At 42.9% G+C, this 27367-nt stretch overlaps 2 protein-coding genes across 2 annotated transcripts in view; both read right to left on the bottom strand.

Moving 5' to 3' along the window:
• Positions 1-13180, bottom strand: part of atf7a (activating transcription factor 7a) — a 62852-nt gene extending 49672 nt beyond the window's left edge. The window contains exon 1 of the mRNA XM_084333915.1: positions 13162-13180. The gene's annotated coding sequence lies outside the window, so the exon portion shown is untranslated. The remainder of the gene's footprint in view (positions 1-13161) is intronic.
• A 7836-nt stretch (positions 13181-21016) lies between these two features.
• On the bottom strand, positions 21017-25820 carry asb8 (ankyrin repeat and SOCS box containing 8). Its single transcript, XM_084333918.1, has 4 exons — positions 25742-25820; positions 23852-24064; positions 23651-23755; positions 21017-21914 (listed from the first exon to the last, which is right to left on the bottom strand). The coding sequence occupies exons 2-4, from the start codon at positions 23978-23980 to the stop codon at positions 21279-21281; spliced, it is 870 nt and encodes a 289-aa protein (XP_084190044.1). The 5' UTR covers positions 23981-24064; positions 25742-25820; the 3' UTR covers positions 21017-21278.
• Between the last annotated feature and the right edge of the window lie 1547 nt (positions 25821-27367).

The raw sequence follows: 27367 nt of genomic DNA, 5'->3' as shown, positions 1-27367 counted from the left end.
AATTAGGGGACATGACGACAGGGCATTAATGTTTCAGCACCATCATGTCTGGCTGCCATCAGACAACTCTCTCCCACCACCGAGGTGACAGGACATCGACGATGACTAGCTCTACATACATCAAGATATCTCATAGACTAACTCTACAAACATCAAGACATCTCACGACTAGCTCTACATACATCAAGATACATCAAACTGCCAAAATGATTATGCGGATCAAAAATCAGATTTCCAGGGCAGCTAGGTGGTGCAGTGGGCAAGGTGCTCACCACCAATGCAGGAGACGCTGGGTTCGAGCCCAGCTCTCCGCATTGCTATCAGCTTGGCTGGTCGTTCATACTAATACAATTGGCAGTATTAGGGGGTGGGAAGCTGATGGGTGGGGATCAGACGTTGTACAGCGACTCCTACAGGTCGGTTGGTGCGCCTGCGCAGCAGAATCAGGAAGCGACGGGGGCGGCGTGCCCTCCAAACGCAGACCCCCGACACAGAGATCACGCTGTGCGACTGCTGCTTCCTCGAGTATCGGAGGGGACACGTGATGTAAGGCTTAGTCCACATTGCAGCCGGCTTGTGGGAGGCATGGCCTAACAGCGTTCGAGACAGGGGAGGGTAGAATTGGATCGGTCGAGGCCCGGGTCACCAACGACCGCCCCTGGCACTGCTGACCAGCAGGGTGCCGGGGGAAATTGGGCTACTGGTGGTAGAAAGAGAAAAGGGGGGAAACATGTCCGGAGGAGGAGGCAGAAGAGGATGGGGAGGAGTGTGGAGATGAGGGTTGGAACGTTGAATGTTGGCACCATGTCTGGCAAAGGGGGAGAGATAGTTGATATGATGGAGAGAAGAAAAATAGATATACTGTGTGTGTGCAGGAGACCAGGTGGAAGGGGAGTAAGGCCAGATGCATGGGGAGAGGGTACAAACTGCTCTACCAGGGCTGTACGCTAAGCTTTTTCACTAGGGGCACACTTGCCCTTAAATTAGAAATTTAGGGGCAAAAAATATGTTTTAGGGGCAAATTTTTAAATAACAATTTTACCATTATAGTGCAAAAAAATATGTTCCTCCTGCCTCATTACTGTGGTCCTTTTATTTAACATTTAAGTGCTTTTGTTGTCAGGTTTGTATCTTTTATAATGAACCAACTAGGGCTGGGCGATATGGCCTAAATATGATATCACGATATTTTCTGACCTTTCGGCGATACACCACGATGTTTTTCTTTTTTACCCCAAACAATTCATTATGAGGCTTACCAAGACAGTATGAGTTTGCAAGCTAACATTAAAGACAAAATAAAATACCCATGCATTTAGCATTTTTATATTAGATTTAGATTATTGGATTATTACTAGATTATATATTGCATATATTTAGCAATGAGATATTATATGATTTAGATATGAAATATGATGAATTGAAAATGGGGGACCCTGATGTAAACAAGACAAAAGTCTTTCTCTGGTCTGCATCCCCTTAACAATTGTATGTATTGAGCTGTACTGTACCCATTCTGCAATATGTTAATAAAGTTTTAAATCAATCAATCAATAGCATTTTAATGAAACTACTGTATATTTGTATGTCTCTAAATGTTTTGATGAATTGAAAATGGAGGACCCTTATGTAAAAAAGCCGAAAGTCTTTCTCTGGTCTTCATCCTCCTGTACTGTATTGTACCCATTATGCAATCTGTTAATAAAGTTCTCATTCATTCATTCTGACTGAAAACAGAATAATTTTGATTGACAGTAGAGTCTGCCAATTACGTCACAACGCTTGCACCCGCCCTGCTGTTCTTAGCACCAATCGGCAAGCGCATTCGTTTTTTACTTCCTGAATGCCCTGTGTGTGTTGACAACAACAAAGCTACTTACATTAGCTCCCCGCGGCCCACGAGTAGGAGACCAGTGCTCTGCAGGATGACTAAATGAGGCATAATGATTTTACCTCAACGAATGTTATAATAAAAGCCTTTCCATACATCTGTCTGATTGAAAACTTTATTAACAGACCGCGGAATGGGCATATCTCAGCACGGGCTGAGATATGAACGAGTAACGTGTGGACCAGATTGACGCGACACAAGGTTTACACAACAGCCCCCACCCCTTGTTTTATTGTATTTGTACCTGTACTACCTGCTGTCAGCTGTTTATCTCTCTCTGTGAGCTTGATTAGCTCACGTTAGCTAGCGTTAGCTCCGCGGCTAACCCTGAACTAAATCAATGACCAAAGTTCTAAATCATTTCGAGTAGTTTTCACTGCACATAGAAGCAGCCAAACAGCGGGAGAATTTCGGGAGCATATGGCCAAAACCCAGTTAGGAACCATCGATTCCCATCCCTACTACTAACTTTACTTTTCTTCATAGCTAAATCAGCCAGTCTATCAGAGTGAGTGCTCAGTTGATTTTCCCCGCTGATCATACCTGAGTGCTCAGCGTCATCACACGCCTTGGATCATTTAGGAGTGAAATGCGAATGCAAGGCTTGAAATCCCTACTCGCAAGCCCGCCCCCAAATATTATTTACCAATCGCAACGGCCAATTAAAGGGGCAATTTGCGATGAGATCATCGCAGCGTACAGCCCTGTCTACTATGGGGTCGATGGGAGAAGAAATGGGGTAGGGGTTAGAGCTGCCGCGGTATCGGTATTACCGCGGTATCGCTGTTACATCATGCCCACCGCAGCGTTGGGCTGAATACCGGCATCACCGCTGTTTTTTATTATATTATTATTATTATTATTATTACGCTCTCGTTGGGCTTGCGGCTCTGCAGATATACCCTACTTCTCTGTCGAGATTCCAAGCGACCCTATTGGGTACCAGAAAAGTCACATGAAACACTGCAGACCACTGATTGGTCAGAAGAGATACGCGTCACATGCTTGGAGCATCTTGCAGTGCGTTTACTTCCTGAATCTCAGCCATCACAACACGGCTAATAGTACGTTAGCTCCCACCGGAGACCCGAGTGGATTACCGACGCCGTCGCTCCTCAGGGAACGAGGCATAATGATTTTACTGCAACGAAATGTTATAATAAAAGCCCTTCGTTCTATACACTTGTCTGATTGAAAACTTTATTAACAGACCGCAGAATGGGTACAACTCGGCACGCTCTGAGCAAAGAAAGGAACTTAGATATTAATTGAGTAACGCTTGCCTTGCTATGTGGTCCGGTAAATACGAACGTGTAACTATACTAACGTTAATGCCACAAATCGAATGCCTTTGTAATCATAAGTAGTAACGTTATAATAAGAAGAAGAAAGGGTCGGGGGGGTAACCGGCGGGCGCGACACCGAGGGGAGACTTCGAATCCGTGTTTCACTTTTAATAACGAATGCGTGCATGCCGAATCCCAAACAATATTCATGCTGCAAAGTCATCCTCTAAAGATAGACATTTAGACTAGAGGCAGGCTATATGCTATATAAAGAGTAGACTACAAAAAAAATGCATTCAAACTTTTTTTTTGTGTTTGTGTGCGGTAATACCGCGGCGGTAGGAAATATATTGCAAATGTGTGCTGTAAGGAAAACATCAATACCGCGGCAGCTCTAGTAGGGGTTATCCTAAAGGGGGAGTATGCCGGTAGCGTGGTAGGGGTGAGGAGAGTATCAGAGTCAGACAGAGTGATGGCTCTGAAGCTAGTGAGGGAAGGGCTCATGCTGAACATTATCAGCGCGTATGCCCCCCAGGTGGGGTGCGAGATGGAAGAGAAGGAAGAATTCTGGAGCATGTTAGATGAAGTGGTAGAGAGTGTGCCTGTGGGGGAGAGAGTGGTGATTGGAGCAGACTTCAATGGGCACGTAGGGGAGAAGGTAGAGCCAAAGGTTAAATGGTGGCAGTTAAAGAGAGAGGAACGTTGTGTGGAGTTCAGGGAGAAGATAAGACAGGCGCTGGGTGGTAGGGAGGAGCTGCCGGTTGGTTGGGCAGCCACAGCAGATGTGGTGAGGGAGACCGCTAAAATGGTATTTGGCGTGTCTTCAGGACGAAGGAAGGAAGATAAGGAGACCTGGTGGTGGAGTGAGGAAGTGCAGGAAAGTATACAGAGGAAGAGGTTGACGAAGAAGCAGTGGGACAGACTGAGGGATGAAGAGAGTAGACAGGCATACATGGAGAGACGGCAGGAGGCGAAGAGAGAGGTGGCAAAGGCGAAGGAAAGAGCATTCACCGAGCTGTATGAGAGGTTGGACACCAAGGAAGGAGAAAAGGACCTATATCGGCTGGCTAGGCAGAGGAACCAGGCAGGGAAGGATATACAGCAGGTCAGAGTGATAAAGGATAAGGAGGGCAAGGACCAGCGAGGACAGTGTGGTGAGAAGGTGGAAGGAGTACTTTGAAGAGCTGATGAATGAGGAAAATGAGAGAGAGAGGAGGACGGACAGTGTGGAGGCAGTGAACCAGGAAGTGCAACAGATCAGTAAGGAGGAAGTGAGGGCAGCTTTGAAGAGTGGGAAGGCGGTCAGCCCAGATGACATACCAGCGGAGGCCTGGAGATGCCTAGGCGAGATGGCAGTGGTTTTTCTAACAAGATTGTTCAACAACATCTTGGAAAACGAGAAAATTAGGGCGGCTAAGTGGCGCAGTGGGCAAGGCGCTCGCCACTAATGCAGGAGATGCTGGGTTCAAGCCCAGCTCTCGGCATTGCTACCAGCTTGGCTGGTCGTTCATACTAACACAATTGGCAGTGTTAGGGGTGGGAAGCTGGTGGGTGGGGATCGGACGTTGTGGACAGCGACTCCTACAGGTCGGTTGGTGTGCCTGCGCAGCAGAATCAGGAAGCAACGGGGGCGGCGTGTGCCTCCCACGCAGACCCTCGCCGCTGAGAGATTGCGCTGTGCAGGTGAAAAGATGCGACGGCTGCCTCGTGTACCGGAGGGGACACGTGATGCAAGGCTTCATCCACATTGCAGCCGGCCAGTGGGAGGCATGGTCTAACAGCGTTCGAGACAGGGGCGGGTAGAATTGGACAATACGAAATTGGGATGGGAGAAAAAATTGAAAATGGGAGAAAAAAGTAGATACAAAAAAAGAAAATGAGAAAATGCCAGAGGAGTGGAGGCAAAGTGTGCTAGTGCCGATTTTTAAGAATAAGGGAGACGCACAGAGTTGCAGCAACTACAGGGGAATAAAGCTGATTAGCCACAGCATGAAGCTATGGGAAAGGATAGTGGAGGCTAGGTTAAGAGGAGAGGTGAGGATTAGTGAGCAGCAGTATGGGTTCATGGCATGCCAGGGAAAAGCACGACAGACGCATTGTTCGCCCTTAGAATGTTAATGGAGAAGTATAGAGAAGGCCAGAAGGAGCTGCATTGCGTCTTTGTAGACCTAGAGAAGGCGTATGACAGGGTACCAAGAGAGGAGGTGTGGTACTGTATGAGAAAGTCAGGAGTAGCGGAAAAGTTTGTGAGGGTACTAGTACAGGACATGTATGAGGGCAGTGCGACTGTGGTGAGGTGTGCAGTGGGAGTGACTGCAGGGTTCAAGGTCGGGGTAGGATTGCACCAAGGGTCGGCCCTCAGTCCTTTCTTATTTGCAGTAGTGATGGACAGGCTGACGAGGTCAGGCAGGAGTCCCCGTGGACCATGATGTTCGCAGATGACATCGCAATCTGTAGTGAGAGCAGGGAGCAGGTGGAAGAGAACCTGGAGAAGTGGAGGCATGCACTGGAGAGAAGGGAGATGAGGGTGAGCAGAAGCAAGACCGAGTATATGTGTGTGAATGGGAAGGAAGACGGAGGGGTGGTGATGATGCAAGGAGTAGAGGTACCAAAAGTGGATGAGTTTAAGTACTTGGGGTCAACAGTCCAAAGTAATGGAGACTGTGGTAGGGAGGTGAAGAAGAGAGTGCAGGCCGGGTGGTGCGGGTGGAGAAGGATGAGGGGGGTGATCTGCGATATAAAGGTACCAGCAAGAGTAAAGGGAAAGGTCTACAGCACGGTAGTGAGACCAGCTATGCTGTATGGTCTAGAAACAGTGGCACTGACCAACAAGCAGGTGGCGGAGCTGGAGGTGGCAGAGATGAAGATGTTAAGGTTCTCTCTGGGAGTAACAAGGTTGGACAAAATCGAAAATGTCTACATCAGAGGAACGGCCCATGTTGAGCAGTTCGGGCAGAAAGTGAGAGAAGCAAGACTGAGATGGTTTGGACATGTGCGGAGGAGGGAGGTGGGGTACATCGGGAGGAGGATGCTGGAGATGGAGCTGCCAGGAAAGAGGAGGAGGGGAAGGCCCAAGAGGAGGTTTATGGACACAGTGAAGGAGGACATGCAGGCAGCGGGAGTGACGGAGGACGACGCAGATGACAGAAACATATGGAAACGGATGATCCGCTGTTGCGACCCCTGACGGGAAAAGTCGAAAGAAAAAGAAGACCTACCTACCTCAGTTGTAAAAAAAAATCGTCCAAAATTCTAATTATTTATTATCATTATTATTTATTTAGAACAATTTGTTAATATATAGTGAATATTGCAGCAAGCGTTGTCTGCATCTAGCTTTGTAAAGTGTAACCACACTTGCGACCGTTTTCGGCTTGCCATTTCCCCGACTGCTTTGTTGTTGTTGAATCAAGTCAAATCCTAGATAAGCGTGTATTGTGTGCGTGAACGTTGACGTGAACGTGCGGCACACTTCATATGTTTCGTGGCAAACGAAACGTTGACGTCATCGGACTTAAAAAATTATTTCTTGGGGCGCCCCAGTGGCGAACCACATAGCGCGCTCAGCCGTGACACGGCCGACCCGGGTTCGACTCCCGAACCCGTCGTTATTTGCCGAATGTCTTCCCCCCACTCTGTCTCCCATTCCTCCTCTGTCTCTCTCTACTGGACTGCCCAGTAGCAATAAAGCGATAAAAAAATACGCCAAAAAATAAATCTTTAAAGAATTATTTCTTTTTTCATTACCAAAATGTGGCACCGGTGGATCTCACGTGAATCGGTACTCTGTAGTACAGACGTGATTCGGTCAATACCCTTAAAAGTACAGGATTCGGTACCCATCCCTAATACACAGAGACCTGCGCTATATACACACAAGGAGATACATTATAATATATAAAAGCACCACCAGGATTACACCAATTTGAAATAGAGTAAAGTGACATAACATAAGCACACAGCACCAAGCACAAAGTAATATAATTAGCTAATAGGGCTGAGCCCAAAAGTTCAAACATTCGGACGATCATTCGTTACGTTGGGATTTGAATCTTAATTAATGGGTTCGAACTAGGGCTGAACGATTAATCGATTTTAAATTGAAATTTGAAATGATGCAATTAGCAAATCGCAAAAAAATGAAAATCTCAATTTTTATTTTTTATTGTTTAACCAGGAAGTCCCATTGAGATACAAGATCTCCTTTGCAAGTTGTTGTTATTGTTGTAGGAACGGTTTGGGCGAGGGAGGTAAGGGGTTTTAGATTGTGTGTTGTGAAGTTTAGACTTCAGATAGGGAGAGTAAACTACAGAAAAAAAGGTACCGTTGGGTACCAGTATCGATTCCCAGGTAAAAAGAAACATTTTCAGGCTCGGTGTCCCGAACAGACCCACCGCGTAGGCCAGATGCAAGCCGCATTTTACAATAAACCTCTGTGGAGCTGCTTAAAAAAAATTATAATCGCAAATTTAATCGCAATATCTGTCTGAAAAATCGCAATTAGATTATTTCCCAAAATTGTGCAGCCCTAGTTCGAACCTCCGCTTTTAAAAGAATTTATTTCCGTTTTTAATTTATTTTACACAAAATATATACCAGAATGTGATATAACATAATATCACAGTACTATGTTGTGTTTACAATAATTTGAAAGTCACGCACGAACACAGACACAACAACACAGTCTAGTCGATGATGAGGAGGGGTCACCGTCATACATTATCAGGAAATGAATCAATCATGCAAAAAAGAGAGCTGAGTGACTCACACTCACCGTCTTATTTCATAATACAACGTTTCCGAATGGACGTTTGGATTAAACCAAGTGTATGCTATGCAGTCATGCTGAACTTTCCTAGCGGAACACAAGTTACTTATTAGTTATTACAGTTAGTTACAGGTAGGGATGGGTATCGTTAGGATTTTATCGATACTACTACTCTTATCGATACTGCTTAACGGTTCGGTACTTTATCGATACTCTTATCGGTTCTTTTTGGTTCTTTTTTTGCAAGAAAAAAAGACAATTAATTAAGAACAGAATCAACATTGCTTTATTATTTATAAATACAACTTTATAAATAAGTATTATAAATAAATATAATTTCTTCAGCAACAGCAGCAGCAATGTTCTTTTATATAACTTTATAAATAAATATAATAAATGAATATAATTTCTTCAGCAACAGCAGCAACAATGTTTTAAATGTGTCTGACTCTGAATTATAGACTTTTTATAATAAACAACAAATGCAAAAGGCTAACAGAACTGTGACACTCGTTCACCCTATCCTCTGTCATCCTTCCTCTAGCTGCTAGGGTGAAAGGACTTTGGGTGGTGGAGGGAGGTAGAGGGAAGGATGTGTGGTGGCCCTGGGCTCACTGGCCTGGGACACATTGGTGGCTGACGCCTCAGCTTGACGATCTATAAAAAGTTTAGATTGTAGTATTTGTAGCTAAACAATTATTTTGTTTATTAGCCTATTTGTAATAATTCGTTATTAGCCTAGGAAACTCCGTATCTTGGCTTACCGGCGGCAGTGGACGTGGATGCAGATGGAACACTGCGCGCAAGGCAGTCGAATACGCGCATTTCTGCACACTAATATCATGTTTTGCCAACAGATGTTTTGATAAATTGCTCGTATTGCCACCCTTACTGGCAAATGTTTTGTTGCACTTGTGGCAACGTGCGTTGTATATCCATACTTTCTTTAGAACGCTTCGCTCTATCCGCCATCACGAGTCACGGTGCATGCAGACTCAGAGCTGTCTGTGTCTGTGTGCAACGCGCTTCAGCACGGAGAACTTTCATTAAGGAGTACCCGTATGTAGCACTACTAGCGAGCGACTCGCGAGGAGTGTGTGTAATAATGACTCGCTGTGGCTCGCTTCTCGTGCAGAGACAGAGAGAGGATAGATCGTTTGCAACTTTTAAATAATAATAATAATAATAATAATAATAATAATAATAATAATAATAATTTCTCTAGAGTATCGATAGCAGTACCGAGGACGTCGGAGCTTATAAATACTCCGGTATTTTCTAATATAGTACCGGTTCCCGTTTAAAACCGGGGTCCGGGGGGCATCCCTAGTTACAGGTATGTTATGCACGTTAATTAAGCTATGCACGTTTAGCTGGCTAACGTTAAGATAGCAGGAGCCGTCGGCCAACAAAGATGTTGTTTCAACAAATGTATACTATTCACAAAATGGATCATCATCCAAACATTATTGAAGCCTCCCGTGACCAGTAAGTAGGTACTACTACTCTTAATAACCGCAGCAATATGCGCTACGTTATATGTGCGCTATGTGCCTAAAGTCAAGACTCGACAGTACTGAACCAGAAAAATTATTTAGGACCAAATTTTTTGCATGATTAAAAACGATGGTTCGAACGTCCGTTCGAAAGATCCTGGCGAAGTTCGAAAAAAACAGGCTTCGGGGACAGCTCTATTAGCCAATACTAGGGATGGGTAGCTTTCACATTTGAACCGATACCGGTACCGGTACCCGTGAATCGATACCGGTACCCAACTGTACCTTTTTTCGGTACTTTAGTCTCAAGAAATTTAATTTACCTACCTCAGTCGTAAAAGAAATAATCCAAACTTCAAATAACTACAATTTCGACAGTTTTCGGCTTGTCATTGCTCCGACTGCTTTGTTGTTGAATCAAGTCAAATCCTAGGTAAGCATATATTGTGCGTGTGAACGTTGACATGAAAAGAAAAAAGTTAAAAAAAAAGTTAAAAAAAAAGTTAAAAAAAAAATAAAAAGCTAATACAGTAACTTAAGTAGCAGAGACCTATACTGTACCTGTTATATGGATTCAGGAGCATAGCCTAACGTTATTGAGTGGGACAGATTATTCATTATGTTGGCAGGGCCTGAATGTTTCAATGTTTTCCAGTGTTGGGACTGGGAGTCTGTCTAGTTTCCTCCTTCCCCCACTCTCCCCTTCTCTTCCTCGGCTGGCGAAGGTTGCCCTGAGCCAACACATGATTCCCGACGCCTTGCACTGGAGCAGAATGACCCGTCATGCGGTTAGGCTTGTAATAGGGCCTAACCATTGTGTCTCTCCGCTAGGTCTCTTTACGAGTAAAGGGGCTGCATGTTGTTTGCCTGTAAAAGCCCCCCCACCCCCAACCCCCCGGATCAAACGGGCTGTAGCAGCGGCGCAGTTTGATTTCTTGCAGACCTCACAGGCTCTGGAGCAAGGCAACAGGCTGGTGCCAGGGAGCTCTCTCGCTCGCACACTGCTTCCAGTTCACTGAGTCTATATGGGCTGAGAGATGTGTCCACACACAAGATACTGCAGCCACCTGGTTAAAGCCAAGGAGTGTGGACTCTGTGTGGGCAAATGGACACACATCTGGCATGAGAACGGGAATGCATTTGAGAGTTTACATCCGACGCATGACATACATACTAGGCGTGAACGCGCCTCACCGAGTGGCCGCCACCAAGATGAAATATGACATTTGATTTGTGTTAAGTCTGCCAAAGAATTACAAGAGAGGGCTGGAAAATACCATTTATTCTAATAACCATCCCACCTACAGTATATTGCCCAGAGACATTTAATGTGCCTTGCTTGACAGATAAAAACAGATGTGTAAAGTTCTATAATTGATCTACTTATCTACATTTGGCACCTGGATGAAACGACTCAATCTTAAATTTGTCGTAGATCACTGGAACCGAGTTTAGAAGTTAGGAATAATTGCTTGGTGAACTCCAAACAGTGTAATGTTATATATCACACCCCGTAAACTGACTACGACCTTCCTCATGAAAATCTCAACCTAGCCTATAATATATGATGAATGAATGAATATGATGTGCATCGGTACAAATGTGACCGGCGGATTAATTTATTGTTTTGCTCGGTCACATTTGTCCCGATGCACATCATTGATATCCATTACAGACACCGATATCCAAGGTGACATGGAACCATCACAGTGGCCTAATTCCAGCACCGTCTCATTGAGCTGCCGCCGGCAAAGTCCTGCTGTTAACTTGGATTTCTCCTACTCAGCAGGTGTAGGGGGAGCGAGTCCCGGCTATAATCGGCCACAGCCCCTCCAGTGTTTGATGCAGCCTGCTAGGAAACTGACTAAACAAACTGTATTAATAGCTCCTGCTGCAGCCGCCACTGTGGAATTCGAGGCTTGAATTGCCAGAGGGTAGGGGGAGACCCCATGAAAAAAAAGAAAAGAAGAAGAGGGGGGGGGGGGGGGGGGGGGGGGGAGAGAGGAGTGAATGAGGTGGTCAGTGATTGGTTCACGTCGGGGATCAAGGGTATTTGGTGGCTCGCCCACAGGTGAGGCACCGGGCGGATGTGGGCTGTGAGTGTCGGGGACAAGAGATCTAGGCTACAACTTGGGGGGGGGGGGGGGGGGGGGGGGTGCACCAGCCAATATGTATTTATGTAACCAGCGTGAACCTGAGATTTGGTAAATGGAACAAATGAAACCCTATATCCATGTCTGCATAACTACTAAGGTCTAGAGCTAAATACATGCAGAGAGCTAGGGGGGACAATACAGGGCGGCATTGGGCCCAGTGAAGTTAGAAATGAAACTTCACTGACGCATCGACCTATGCATCACTGACTCTAATGTTAATTGTCAGGGGATTTGGAATAGTGACTATAATCAGAAAACATTAGAACAGGACATTTGATCTTTATGTTCAACACAAGCGGGCCTGTGAGTCACAATGTTGCAGAATGTCCCTTCGCTAAGCATTATAAAGCTTAGCTCTAACTCTAGCCCTTAGATGTGGCCCCCAAACACACAATTGGGGCCAATTACAGGTTCTGGAGCTCAAAATTAATTTATTCTAAGAGATGTGATATGATAACGATTTAAAAAGATGCAAAAGAAATCCAACTAAAATAATTGTCTAATCACATAATTTCCATGTTCTTCTGTCCTTGGAATACATTGACAATGCTTGATTTTACTAAACCGGCTACGTTTATTTTTCTTTCCTAAACAGTGGTCTGTGTGATAGAATGAGCTAGGTTACAACACTGCCAAAAACATGACCTACATTCCTGATGGAGGTGTTGACAAGCATGGGGATGGGGACCGTGGGGCGTTCGAGAACTCAAATTGCAATACTAGGCTACGGTATGTATCTTTATTACATGAGACTACTAGAAATACTTTCGAGGCATGTTGCAGTCAGAACCCAATTATTATCATGACAGCATATTATATCGCAAACAACAGATATGCGAGTTAAATCTGGTTTTATCTGGCAAGTAATCTTAGAAGACGTAAACGTTTAAACCAAACCTCACTGTCTAGATAACGGTAGCATGAAAAGTTTGTCATTTTACTCCATTATTCCTTGGCTGCGCACGAGCAAACTTAGCCCTGCCTTTTCCCGTACAAGACCGCCTATTCTTTTCACTTATTGGTTACAGACATGTCAATCAGCGGAATCTCATTAGTCGAGGATGCTGCCAATAAAGCCCGCTAACAGAATCTGATTGGTTAAAACCGAAATAAACTTTCCCCATCCAGAGAAAATAGCTAAGTGGGCTAGCTAACAACAGGCCGCTAGAAACACAGGCAAGTGGCTGCGGTCGTGCAACACTGGAACGTTGTCAAATACTTTAAATTCCACCAGTGACAACGAAGGCATGCAATCGTCCACTTAAGTTGTCTTTGACATTAATTGTGTTCGTTTGATAACGCATTACGAGCCGTTTGAAATCACAAAAACTAGCAAGCTAATTTAGCAGCTAGTTAGCAGGCTGTGACACTTGAGTGCGAGCGAGACAGTGGGACTGGGGAGCGAGAGACGATGTACCACAACAGTTTGACAAGTAATTAAACATACACATTTGATGACAAATAGTAGTAGAAACCGTTACTCGAAACACTACTTTGTCATAGTTTCGTTTCAAATAAACACGTGTGGTGAATTTAGCCGATAATAAATTGTTTACAAACTCACCTTTGCGCCCCTCTCTCTGGCTCCCTCTCCTCTCTCTTGGAATTTGACACTCCCCTCCTCCTCGAATCATCGCGAGGTTCCCAGTCAGGTCATCTCACACAAAAAAACAGAACCGAATCATGTTCATACTGCAAATGTGAAACACTGACATTGAAAGGGTTTATTAAATGTCATGTTTTAGAATTTCAACTACTTGTATCGCGTATGTGTGAAGAAGCGATCTGGTATTTGGAATATCTTTCCAAAAATGTATTCAGAATTATCATTAATAACAGTTCTACTTTACCTACTGCTTCGTATTGTGCAAAGTAATATCACCCTGGCATAGCATAGCATGTCTGGACAATGTAAGCTAAATGCAGTTTAGTTTACTTGTGGCCAAACAAACTTTGAGAGTCTATGAGAGCTCTTTATTCAAGTAAGTGTGTGTGTGTGTGGTATTTAGATTGTTGTTTGGCCTGAGTAGCTGTAAGGCATGGTTTGGTTTTCTAGTACAGAACTTGTGTTTGTATTGCTAAAACCAGATGTAAAACCATGCCTTCAGTTACATGGTACACCCAAGGCAAAAATATAATCTGAATATCGCACAAAATAAAAAGTGATTATCCTATGAATCAAGAAAGATGGGATACACGTAAGTATAAGTGTGAGTGTGTCTAAATACCAACACATTTTCACCATAACAAGGTCAAATCTTTTTTTGTTAAAGGGGCCTCGATGACTTCAATGGTGGCCATATTCAAACTAATTTACTCCCAATAACTGTCAAACTAAATTAATGTGTGCAAAACTGTCCAGAGTTTTTGAATGTGTGTGAGATTATATGCAAAAGAAATCAACATAGTGTGGTATCTCCGAGGACCTCTCTTGGACCCTCAACACCTCGTCACTGGTCAAGAAGGCTCCTGAGGAGATTCAGATTCTGGTGAACTTTTACCGGTGCGCCATAGAAAGCATATTCACCAACTGCATCACAGTCTGGTACAGCAACTGCACTGCCTCAGACTGAAAAGCACTGCAGAGGGTGGTGAAAACCACCCAACACATCACCGGTACATCACTCCCTGCAATCATAGGCGGCGCGTATATTAAGGCTAGGGGCGGCTATGCCTACCCAGAATATTATGCTCGGAATCTTGAAATGTATATAATATATATGCGCAGGCTGCTGGCTAGTGTGTCTTGTGCTGCAGCCGGCTCGCTGGCCGAGGTGACAACGACGAAGGTGTCAATCGGCAGCGTTTAACATTCCAGGTATACAAGCAGTAACCAATCACGCATAGGCTCAGGTTAAATAATGTGGCCAATCACATCATTCACATGATCATCCTGAATCTGATCCCGCAGGCAGAGTAAAGCAAACATCTGTGTTCTGAATTTCAGCCCGCCGATCGCTTTGTAGAGAAGCGAGGAGAGGCATAACTAGCTAACTATCACCTGAGGCTGTATGTTGTTTTATCTTGGCAAACAAGGGCTTGCTCTAAGAGGACATGATGAGAGTCCGAGTTCATCAAATCGCTTTTTAGAGCTACTGTATGTACATTGTTTTCAAAGCATGATGAGATCTAAATTACGAAAAACTTTCACTTCATTGCAACTTGTGATTCAATTCTCACCAAGACGAAACGTCGCATTTATCTGCATTAAGGTAAGACAATGGTTCATATATTATTGGATGCCTTCATTTGAACACTTAATTTGCACTATATATAAATGAGTGGGGCTCGCTGTAGTATAGCCTAGTAGTGTGTGTGTATATGAAATCAGAACCTGGACAGTTTGTGCAACCAAAAATAAAAGGTCAACGCGAGGGGCGTTCCCAATACAGCCTACCTCGACCTGAAGCCCATCCGCCGCCTATGCCTGCAATTGAGACAATCATCACAAACAGTGTCTGAGGAAGGCACGCAGCAAGACACCTCTCATCCCAATCACGGACTGTTTGCCCTCCGTCCCTCTGGGAGGCGCTATAGGAATCCCCCGCTCCAAGTTAAGCAGGCTTAGGAACAGCTTCTATCCCTCAGCTGTCATCTCTCTGAACTCTGTACCACGATGACAGCCCCACCCCCGTATAAACTCTGAACTCCATTGCCTATAGATACTCTAGGGCAGGGGTCGGCAACCTGCGGCTCCGAGGCCGCATGCGGCTCTTTAGCCAATCACCTTATTTTTTATTTTGGAGTTCGATGTCATACTGTGACACTGAAATGAAAAAATATTTCATCAACTAAGATATTTAGTCAACAAAAGGCTTACCTGTATGCCTGATATGTGGTGCGAAATTTGCGAACAACGGAAAATTTACTTTTTATTTTATAGATTTTCCACAAATAAGGGAAGGACTCTAATAGAGCTGCATAGTTCAGGGTTTTATTTCAAAGTAGGTCTACAGATGCCAGTGTTTTTTCTCCTTTTCTGTGTTTTATTTCAAAGTAGGTCTACACATGGTAGTCTTTTTTCAAAGTGGATTACTTTTTATTTTATAAATGTTCCACAAATAAGGGAAGGACTCAAATATACCTGAATAGTTCAGGGTTTTATTTCAAAGTAGGTCTACAGATGCCAGTGTTTTGTCTCCTCTTCTGTGTTTTGTTTAAAAATAGGTCTACACAGCCAGTATTTTTTCTCCTCTTCATAAGAGTTTGAGGTTTTCCTTTGTTATAACAGGTAAACACAGCAATATAAAGTATAATAAATCGCAAATGACTTTGGGTATGCTATGCAATTGTCAGGCATTTTATGCTAAATGTGGGGTATGCTTGGGGATATATAAAATGTTATACACTGTGTTATCTTCATTTTAAGGGTAAATAGGTTGTGCGGCTCCCTGAGGATTTTATTTTGTGGGACAGGGGAAAAGTGGCTCTTTTGATAGTAAAGGTTGCTGACCCCTGCTCTAGGGCCTAGGCTCTGTTACCCATACTGTATGAACTTTGAACTCTGTTGCCTATATTCAATTTATACCTGCCTACTGCTGTCACTGTCTACAACTGCCTTACACTGTATCATATAGCTACCTACCTTAAACTATAGTCTACCCATATAACTCTGGAGCATGTACAATAATGCTGTATGTATATATATTAGTGCTGTTTAAAAAAAATTATTAATCGCACAATTTTCTGTATTTAATCTAGATTAATTTATCAATAAATGAATCACGATTAATCGCATTTTTCTACTTAAGACCGAAGCTTGTAACAGATATTTACTTGCGTAAAATCATGGAATTAATGTAGAATCAACACAAAGAAAGTATATTTAGATTCAAAGACTATTTTAATAGTTTTCTTTGATCTTTGAATACAGTTTCTCTCCTGTGAAATACAAATGTTCAACAAAACCATCAACATTGACTCAGCTTTAAAGACCTCTTTCTTATATCCGCGACGCTAACAGAGATAAAAAAAAAAAAAAAAAACAGGCCTATGTTAAAGTGCAGATTGGCTTAGAGGACGATAATGTCTTGTATGAACTACTACTAATATAAATCATATTAACAACAAAAATGTGTTCCATCTTCATGTCAGATGATTTTCAAAAAGGTGCATGAGTCAATGCAAAAAAAGAACAAGCAAAGATACTGCTGAAAGTTCACAACGTTGAAAATGTTTCACTCCATAGATTAATCTAGATTAAAAAAAAATTGCGCTTTAAATAATTAAAATTAATCTCAAATGAAAGCATTAACTTTGACAGCCCTGATATATTTATATTTACCGTATATATATATATATATATATATATCCATATCTGTCTGAATATACCTGCATACAATCCTTCATATATACCTATTTATACACCTGCATATAACTGATATCATGTACAATAATGCTGTATATATATACTTACTTATATATGTGTCCACATCTGTCTGAATATACCTGCATATAATCCTTTTACATATCTGTACTATATCTATATTATCTGTGCATATATCCATTACCTATACTCTTATACCAGTTATACAGCTGGCCAGTATCACTTACTACCATGGTGTTTTTATACCTGTATCACTGTACATAATAATACTATAACACTGCACATACATCTGATTAGCACTATTACTCAGTAGTACTCATTTATGTATTTTATATCCAGTCACCAGGGCACAGGAGTTCAAAACATTGAATCCCTATTGATTGATTGATTGATTGATTGATTTATTAACATTTTAATTAACAGATTGCAGAATGGGTACAGTACAGCTCAATACACACAATTGTTAGGGGGATGCAGACCAGAGAAATACTTTCGTCTTGTTTACATCAGGGTCCACCATTTTCAATTCATAATGAGTTGAAATGAATGAATACAAATCTGATCCAATCAGATAGGGATTACAAGTTTTGAACTCCTGGGCCCTGTACATTGTATATTGCTATTGCACTTTACTCTTACACTCTGGTTAGATATATATATATATCTTATTTTCGTTGTGCTGTATAATGACAATACATTTGAATCTAATATAATCATTATTTTCCTAAAGTGCCCATTTAAGACCCAGCCGGTGTTTCATCAATATGGTTGATGTGAAAAACAACTGCCAATTCCTATTTCTATATCCTGTGAATGAGGAAACTATATATTTAATTATGCATCTAATTTTAGTCCCTAAAATCACGTCTTGCATAACCACTGGGTGGATCGTTTTTTTCTTCCTCCTTTTTAAATTCCTATCCGCATTAAACTGCTGATATCACACTTTGCACATGACAAGTGAAATGTTGAAAAGATGGAATGAACAACAGACGAGAGGGGGTCTTCGGTGTTGCTTTGGTTTCCTTCCTTAATTTCTCACCCTCTCTCTGGAAGTCTGTCCTCTCGTCCCGTCTGTGTAGGGACAAAAACAATGCATCGGAAACGTCTAGAACTAATAGGCTACACATGTAGCTAACTCAACAAAAGATCATAAAACCTATGAGGGGGTAGTCATAAATGTGATATAAAACACCTACAGGTGGCTGCAATTAGAAACTGGCCCCGGTAAATGTCCAAATCCAATGCAGTTTCCTCCCGTTCGGATGTATATATTTTTGTATGATCTCTTTTTCTTACAGTACTGTATATTTGTATGTCTTGTATGTCATAAATGTCTTGATTAATTGAAAATGGAGGACCCTGATGTAAACAAGACGAAAGTATTTTTCTGGTCTGCATCCTCTTAGCAGTTGTTTGTATTGAGCCGTACTGTATTGTACCCATTATGCAATCTGTTAAAAGTTTTAAATCAAGCAATCAACAATTAAAGTTATTAAATGCAACATGTTGTCAGACCAAAGCATTCAATCAAAAAGACAGGTGACAAGAATTTGACAATCCAGTGATGCTACTGGGATTTTAGACACAAATGGATAGAGACCCCCCTTCTGGACAGTTTGAGAATACAATGTGATAAATGGGTGTGGTGTTTTCTTTATAATAATAATAATACTCGTAGTACACGACACGTTTTACCATACAATGGCACAATGACAGCTCATTGGCCACAGTTATCATTTAATGATAATCATCTGCTATTTGATTACAATCACCTGTTGTTTGCGACCAATATGTCTGCAATGGAATACTATGAATCAGAATAACTTGAGTCTACTCTGGTATATTTTCACAACTGAAAAAAAACAAATTGTCATCATAAGGAAAGTGGGTCCCTGGAACACTATGAAGCAAGAAGGTGACATGAGAAGTTGTTATCTAGACCCATTCTATGCTTATACTTGGTTCACCAAGTCTAAAATGACTTTGTTTTCATTTATGATGACATAACATAGAATTACATGTTTAGTAAATGTTTTGTAAACTAATTGCAAGCTCTGCAAATGTAAACAAATCCCTCTCCCCCAAAAAGCATAGACTAAACATTTTTGTAAATTTTCTTGGAAAGACAATGGAGAAAAACAACACTGGGAATATCGAAAGGCATTTACTTTTAATTAAGTTAATCAACAAACAAAAAAAAAGCACTTTGCGTATGTGCACACACTGGTGTCACACAACAAATATAGCAAGGTTATATTTACACACCTGCGGAACAAGCAAAACAAACACAGAAAACAGTCAAATTTAATCAAATGCCAAATTTAATCAAATGCCAAAACAAACTTATACTTTTTTTTTTTTTTGATTATCTTTTAAAGACAATAAAAACTTTAGATGACCATGCCGCTTCACAATTTCTACCATTTAAACCTCTTGCCTAAAATAAACAAATCACTGAACAAACATTTAACAATTGCTGGTAACATCTTTTGTAGTCACTTTTAAAGTTCCACAAAGTTTTGGACCAGAGAGCACCCTAGAAATCCTGATGTAAATCATTAAAGAAAAAGGTATATTATAAGTACACCTAAATACAACCAAATGGTTTATTCTTATTAGTGGTGTAAACTGTACCGTTTCCATTAAAAAACATAGAAAGCCCAAACAAAACCAATAGTCTCTCGCATGACGGCAAGCATTGATACATAAGAACCTAAGAAGTGCATAAAAATTACTATATAAATGTATTTTATCGGCATTGCACATTTTGAGATGGCAAGAAGGAAACAAGATTACATGTTGGAATTATCTACATTATGTGACTAACTAATGCTAACTTTGATTACTTTTGTTTGTATTTTGGTGAATTACTTAAAGGAAAACTCCAACATTTTGGGAAATTAGCTTATTTAACATCTTCCCTGGAGTTAGACAAGAAGATGCATACCTTTTTTGTCTCTCTGCATGCATTAGGCTTAGGGAACGCCCGCACCGTTAGCGTAGCTTAGCTTCATCACTGGAAGTGGGTCAGACCTTTACCCTGAAGTTCCCTACAGTCACGAAATACACTCCAAAACATTCCTGTAAACATGTTGTGACCTGTGTATTTACCACGTGGAGAAATAAAAAATAATTGAATTCGACATTTACGTTTTCTAAGCAAATATACTCGGAATTTTTTTTTGCCGAACCACTCCTCTCTGGGCTCAGTGATTTCACGTCACCAGTGCTACTTTCTAACGTCGAGGTCAGTGTTTGTTTACATTTTCATTTCATTCAAAGGATCCGAACCGATTGAAGTTTATGGATACCATGACTGTGGTAAGTTTTAAGGGGCTAGCGTTACACAATAAATGAGTTATAATAATACCACAAGTGTGGATTCACTCGCCCAAACCCTGTAGCCGTGCATCGCAGTCATGAAAGGGGCTAACTAGGTTGATAGTCCAGCAACGTAGTGACTGTCCTATTCATCAATCTCACAATATTCGCTAACGTTAGACAGATGGAATACAGCCTTCCATCTAAAAACATAAATGAAAACTTACCAGTCATGGTATCCATAAACTTCAATCGGTTCGGATCCTTTGAATGAAATGAAAATGTAAACAAACACTGACCTCGACGTTAGAAAGTAGCACTGGTGATGTAAAATCACTGAGCCCAGAGAGGAGTGGTTCAGCAAAAAATAGTTCCGAGTATATTTGCTTAGAAAACGTAAATGTCGAATTCAATTATTTTTTATTTCTCCACGTGGTAAACACACAGGTCACAACATGTTTACAGGAACGTTTTGTAGTTGTATTTAGAGTGTATTTCGTGACTGTAGGGAACTTCAGGGTAAAGGTCTGACCCACTTCCAGTGATGAAGCTACGCTAACGGTGCAGGCGTTCCCTAAGCCTAATGCATTCAGAGAGACAAAAAAGGTATGTATCTTCTTGTCTAACTCCAGGGTTTCCCAAATGTTGGAGTTTTCCTTTAACAAATCAAACTATTCCTACCTATCTTGCTCTGTTAGGACTGTATTTTCTCCTCTTGGGATTACAAGAATGATTCTGCAGTGTGAACTCCAAAGGGAGGAAAGGATAATTGTTTGTTATACACACACACACACACACACACACACACACACACACACACACACACACACACACACACACACACACAACAGTACATCCATTCATAAGCATCACTCAAAGAACTGCCTGCTCGGCCCCTGCCTCTACCAGAATTCCTAGATAGCTTGTATCATCAAACATTGTCTGAATATTATGATCTAACTCCATCGAGAGAGACTGTCTTGCCAATAAATGCAGTGTCAGAAGCCATCGAAAAATCAGACTAGCCCCCCTTAGTCTCTGAGCAGTAGATAATCTTTGACAGACTCTGGTAAAGGGAGCTCCTTAACTGCAGTAGGGAGGAACTGCGCTCCCAGGCTCTGTCGGACAGCACAACGTGCCAGAGAGCGGAGTGAGGGGGCCTGGGCCACCATGCTGGTCAGCCTAGCCAGTAGCTGGGGATCTTTGCTCAGCTCCCTGGGCAGGGTGCCGTCGGCTCTTCGGATCTCAAAGCGCCCAGCCGCCCGGCACAGCAGCTCCAGGCACTCTTCCTCCTGCTCAGTGCCCAGGCCCCGGGCCAGCAGGGCCACCAGCCGAGAGATGGGCGTCTGGCCCTTAAGGTTGGTCACGTGGACCTGTGCCCCATACTCTAAGAGCACCTTGACGCTCTCCAGGTTACCCTTCATGGCTGCCCAGCTCAGAGGCGTGTCATTGTTGTAGTCCCAGGCGTTGGGACAGGCTCCGCTCTCCAGCAGGGCCCTCACACACTCCGGGTTGTCTTTGAAGGCGGCCCAGTGGAGCGGGGTGTCCTTGTTACCGTCCAAGGCATTGGGCAGGGCCCCGTACTCCAAAAGCAGCTCCACGCAGCCCTCGTCCTTCTCTGCTGCGTAGTGCAGTGCTGTGCGGTTGTAGCCATCCAACGCATTCACCTGGAATCATGAAAACAGAATCATATATCCACCATTGACAATTCTATGCAAAAGTAATGAGACTGGATACTAATTAAACTCGACACGGACAACTGCGATAATTACACAGGACAGGGTTCGAAATTAACGGGGGCTTGGGGCAAAATGCCCTCGAAAATTGACCAAATGCCCTCAAATCAGTTAAGGGGGGCAAAAAAAGCCCCCGACAGTTTACTAATTATATATATAATTATATATATGCTCTACAGTGCGAGCATTTCCCTCGTATTTCCCCCTAATAATATGTGTGTGTGCAAACCGGAAAAATCATTTACTTGCAGTGTGCGAGACAGACGAGTGAAGATTACAAAACAGCTCCGCTGTTAATAGTTCAGATTGAAACTGGACTGAAATTCAGTTTTTGGGTGGAATGTTTGTTCCAAGGACGGAGGGAGGGAGGCGGGGCCCGCTGCGTGTTACAGAGAGAGAGAGAGGATGCGAACACAGACAGAGCGCTCTGCTCTCATCAAGCATTACACTGCTATCTTAACGTTAGCAAGCTAAGCATCTGCATAGCGCGACCTGTGTAACGTTAAGTAACTTGTGTTCGGCGGGGAAAGGCCGTTCCATTTGTAACACAACTCCAAAGAATAACATCCAAATCCGATCCCGATGCGCATTTCCTTCATTCCACAGCGCTGAGCGTGCAACGTATTTCATTGATCGATCTGGCCAGAGCCTATACTCAAACGTTGCGCGTGTGTCGGGTTTTTCATGTATCAATTTGAAACAAGCCTCTTGACTGTTGGAATTAGGGATGTTAAAAATAAAATAGCTAATAATATTATTCAATATTAGACATTCATTGATCCAGAGGCAACCGGTTATTCGTCTGCTATTTGTAGATATATCAAGACAACAACACAACTTGCCCTCAGGGACAATAATATTTAATCTATTTAGATAGAGTATGTATGTATTATTTACAGATAATTGAAGGTACCTCAAAACATGAAACCAAGCCATGATGTCACACATCGTGTGTGTGTGCGTGTGTGTGTGTGTTACTTGAACAATTGTCACTGTGCTCCTAAATTTCTGTGTGCTCCTAAATTTGTATTTAGATTTTATTTATTAACATTTTATTTAGGAGCACATGTGCTCCTTGGGAAAAAGGTTAGCGTAGAGCCCTATCTATGGAGACATTAACATTACATTATCAAACATAGGGACGAAGAATGTAAAAAAAAGTGTCAACAATGTTTTATAATCTTTATGTTAATTTTCATTATAAAAATTTTGTGCCCCCGAAATACAAAAAAAGCCCCCGAAAATCAATTAAGGGGGGCAAAAAAAGCCCTTGAAATTTTTTTTTAATTTCTAACCCTGACACAGGATCTTAAGTTTCTTCAATGGGTGCCTTTACATTACACTGATATTATTCAGGAATCTGCCTGAATATTCCATCTTTGAATTGGCACCATGTCCCTTTTACAATAGCTGGTACAGGCTCATACGCAGACAATGAGAAAATAGCATATAGCTAGTACCGAGATTTCTGTTTCAGTGGCACAAACAAGCATGTTTGGTGGACGTATTTGGTGTTAACCAAATATAAAATAGAGCACCCTCAAAATCCACTCAAGTTCAGTTGAAACGGTGAGTACTCAAGTAATCAATTACTCATGCCCATCACTAATCTGGAATGTTAATATCATCGTGCTCAGTGTGTCAAGAGTCAGTTCTACCAACCGTACCTCTGCTCCTTTCTCCAACAGCAGCTCCACACAGTCAGCATCGGACACCATACAGGCACAGTGTAAGGGCTTCAGAGTGCCATGCATCCGGTTGACGTCAGCTCCCTGAAGCACAAGAGGAAACTGGGTGTCAATACATCTCTGATGATGACACAAGCAAATCATCAGCGTGGACCAGGAAGAGCCACGAGAAAAACTCACCCTACGAATGAGATCCTCCACGTTGTCATGTGGAAACGAGCGGATGAATGCGATGGTGCGGATGAGCCGCTCGGACAAGGAATATTTACTTTGAATGCTTTGCATGATGTACCACATAGTAGAGCTCATGTGGAACCGAGGAACATGGCACCCAGGAGGGGCGACCGTGCAGCACGCTGGGTCACCGCTTCAGAGATGTTGGGAGTTTCAAAGCTGTAATATATGAAAGAGATACGTTAAGTAATGTCACTGTGTAGTTAGTTACTAGTTAGTATTTAATGAGTTTAATAGCTACCTACAAAGTAAAACAAACAGGCAGAAAAATCTAAAGAAACAAGTCTATTAAAGAGGCACTTCACCAAAAAACAATGCCGATTTATTTTGCACATAATCTCAAACACATCCAAAAACTTTTTTTTTTTATCCACTTTTTCTCCCATTTTCTATATTTTCTCCCATCCCAATTTCGTATCATCCAATTCAACCCTCCCCTGTCACGAACGCTGTTTCTTGCCTCCCACAAGCCGGCTGCAATGTGGACTAAGTCATACATAGCACAAGTCCCCTCCGGTACTTGAGGTAACAGCAGTCGCATCTTTTCACCTGCGCAGCTCGATCTCTCAGTGTCGAGGAGTAACGCGTGGGAGGCTCACGCTGCCCCCGACACTTCCTGATTCTACTGCGCAGGCGCACCAACCGACCTGTAGGAGTCGCTGTCCACAACGCCCGATCCCCACCCATCAGTTTCCCACCCCCTAATACGGCCAATGTGTATTAGTATGAACGACCAGCTAAACCGAAAGCAATGTGGAGCGCTGGGCTCGAACAGGCGAGCCCAGCGTCTCCGCATTCGTGGCCAGCGCCTTGCCCACTACGCCACGTAGCCGCCACTACACATCCAAAAACTTTAACCCGTTTTGCACACCTTAATTTAGTTTGACAGCTAATTGAGAGTAAATGAGTGAATATTGCAACCAGTGATGCCATCTGGGACATTGAATGAATTGTTACTTACACAGGTCCATGAAATTATGCAGGTGAAAAATAGCAATACCTTGTGAAATGATGTCGATGAAAATAGCAATAACTTGTCTTATATGGACTACTACCTCATAATTTCTTTGAGCTGTAATAACATAAAGGTAGCAGTTCCTATATGACAGGGTATTGCTATTTGTACATAACATACCACGGACATTTATTTAATACAACACAAGGATTCAACGTCCCAGATCACTGGTGGCCATATTCACACTCATTTACTCCCAATAACTGTCAAACTAAATGATTGTCTGAAAAACTAGTATTTTTTGGATGTGTGCGTGAGATTATGTGCAAAACGTGTTCAGTGCGCCTTTAATGCATTCTTAATAGACGTCTGGTCTTCATAACACATTTATTAATAGCTTAAACGATCATTTAATGAAAAGGGTTCGGCACAAAAATAGCTAGTGGGAAACGCAAGATTGAACCAGACACGTGACTAGAAGGCAAGTCGCCTGCTATTAGCTAAACGCTACTCTTGACAGCTAATGTTAGCTAGGTTTGCTAAATAAAATCCATACAAAAGAAGCAGGCAAACAAATACAGCACGTTTTCCATGCGATTGCTATTCCCCACGAGCTCATCAGTGATCGTATAGCAGTCTGAATGTGACGACCTGGGCTAATGTGTTACCTCGCTGGCTGACAGGCGACGGGCAAGTATGTGTTTCTGTGAGCTAACGACTTAGCAAGTTAGCTTGCGAGCTTGCCATCGAGTTGGGAGGAAACGGGACATTCGCAAGCAATATCTTGGAATGCCATTAATTGCAATTACTTTAGCATGTATTCTTATATTCGCTACGCTTTTGGCATCGATGAATTACCATCGTAACTGAGCTCCACATACCTTTGCGATCCTCGATTCCGAGGGAGAGATAAGAGGCTGCTCTTATGCCTGTCCGTCCGTCTACTGCTGCTAGTTTGACATAAACACGGCGACGTCATCTTCTGCAGACACGCCCTCTCAACTTGGGCCTGCGAGTTGGCCAATAGTATCCATCTGCAGAACGTCAGCCCAGCACTCACAGTCCCCGCGGCGTGAACACTTTAGGCAACCAACATGCGCTTCCGCGTTGCTCTGAATTGCTCTGATTGGCCGCGCGCATGCGCATGAGCCGCGACAAGCTCCTCAGAGGCAGGAATACTAAGCTCCCCCTTAAGCTCCAGGAGAGAGGAGAGAGGCTGAAAACCCGCAGTTCTTGCCCGACTGATGGGAGCCGAATCCCGGATCAGGTTTTTCTGATGAATACCCCCAAAACATGGAGGTCCCGAACGCATGGAAGTATTGATTGCGCCGTAACGAATCATTAAAAAAATATACCGTTGTGCCTTTACACATATGTTGGATTATGTAATTGGTTTGTCATGACAAACTAATAAAAAATCGCGATTTACCCGGTGGCTACAACACACATCCGGGATTCGGCTCCCATCAGCCTCTCTCCTCTCTCCTGAAGCTTAAGGGGGAGCCGCGCTCGGCCAATCAGAGAAACGCGGAAGGCGCTCGGCCAATCAGAGAAACGCGGAAGCGCAAGTTGGTTGCCTAAAGTGTTCACGCGGCTCGCTCAGCAGCACCACCCACCCAATGGCTGAATAGACCTATCTCAAACCCTGCCCTCTTTTCTTGATCCTCCAATCACAACGGTCTCTTGCCTCGGACAAGCTTTGTTTGTCCGAGGCAAGCGACAGTTGTGATTGGAGGATCAAGAAAAGAGGGCAGGGTTTGAGATAAGTCCATTACCAATGGCTGAATTGGAGTATTGCACTGTTGCCAAGGTAACACAGCCATCGCAAGACAGAGAAACAAAATAATAGTACTGTTTAATCTAGCTAACCAACAGTTTCAATATTAGCCAAGTTACAAATACCAAATATAATTTACATGTATTTATTAAATACAATGAGAGTGAGACATGGGGTATACCCATGTCTGAAACACAATGGGAAGCAGCACTTAGGAATGGTAAAATATCAAAATGTGTTAGATATCAACATTTTACAATTAAAGATACTAGGGCCTATAATCTCCGCTACGCCACCCGACCGCCTGCTTCATCCATCCTTTTCTATCTTTCCCTATCTCCTTATCAATAAAAAATATAAACAAATAAACCTGTTCCGTCCTCTGAGCTTTTAAAATTGACAAACTGGTTTAGGCAACTTAGATTACAAGTCAGTTTTGGGCGCTGTCAGGTGGCGTAACGGAGATTGCGTTTGTCACCAACCCCGGAGCGGCTGGATTCGCCTGTTCGAATCCAGCTCACAGCTCCGGGGTTGTCACCAGCTTGGCTGGCCGTTCACACTAATACAATTGGCAGTATTAGAGGGTGGGAGAAGCTGGCGGGGTGGGTCCGGGTCGTTGTAAACAGCGACTCCTACAGTTCGGTCGGGGCGCCTGCTAAGCGCGGATAGGATCTAAGTGGGATAGTGTGATCCTTCCACAGCCACACGCTACGCCCTCTCAGTGAGAATC

This window comes from Notolepis coatsorum (assembly GCF_963971535.1).
Source record: "Notolepis coatsorum genome assembly, chromosome: 17".
NCBI lineage: Eukaryota > Metazoa > Chordata > Actinopteri > Aulopiformes > Paralepididae > Notolepis > Notolepis coatsorum.
Note: the sequence above shows the minus strand (reverse complement) of the source record. Positions and strands in the feature narration are given on the sequence as shown.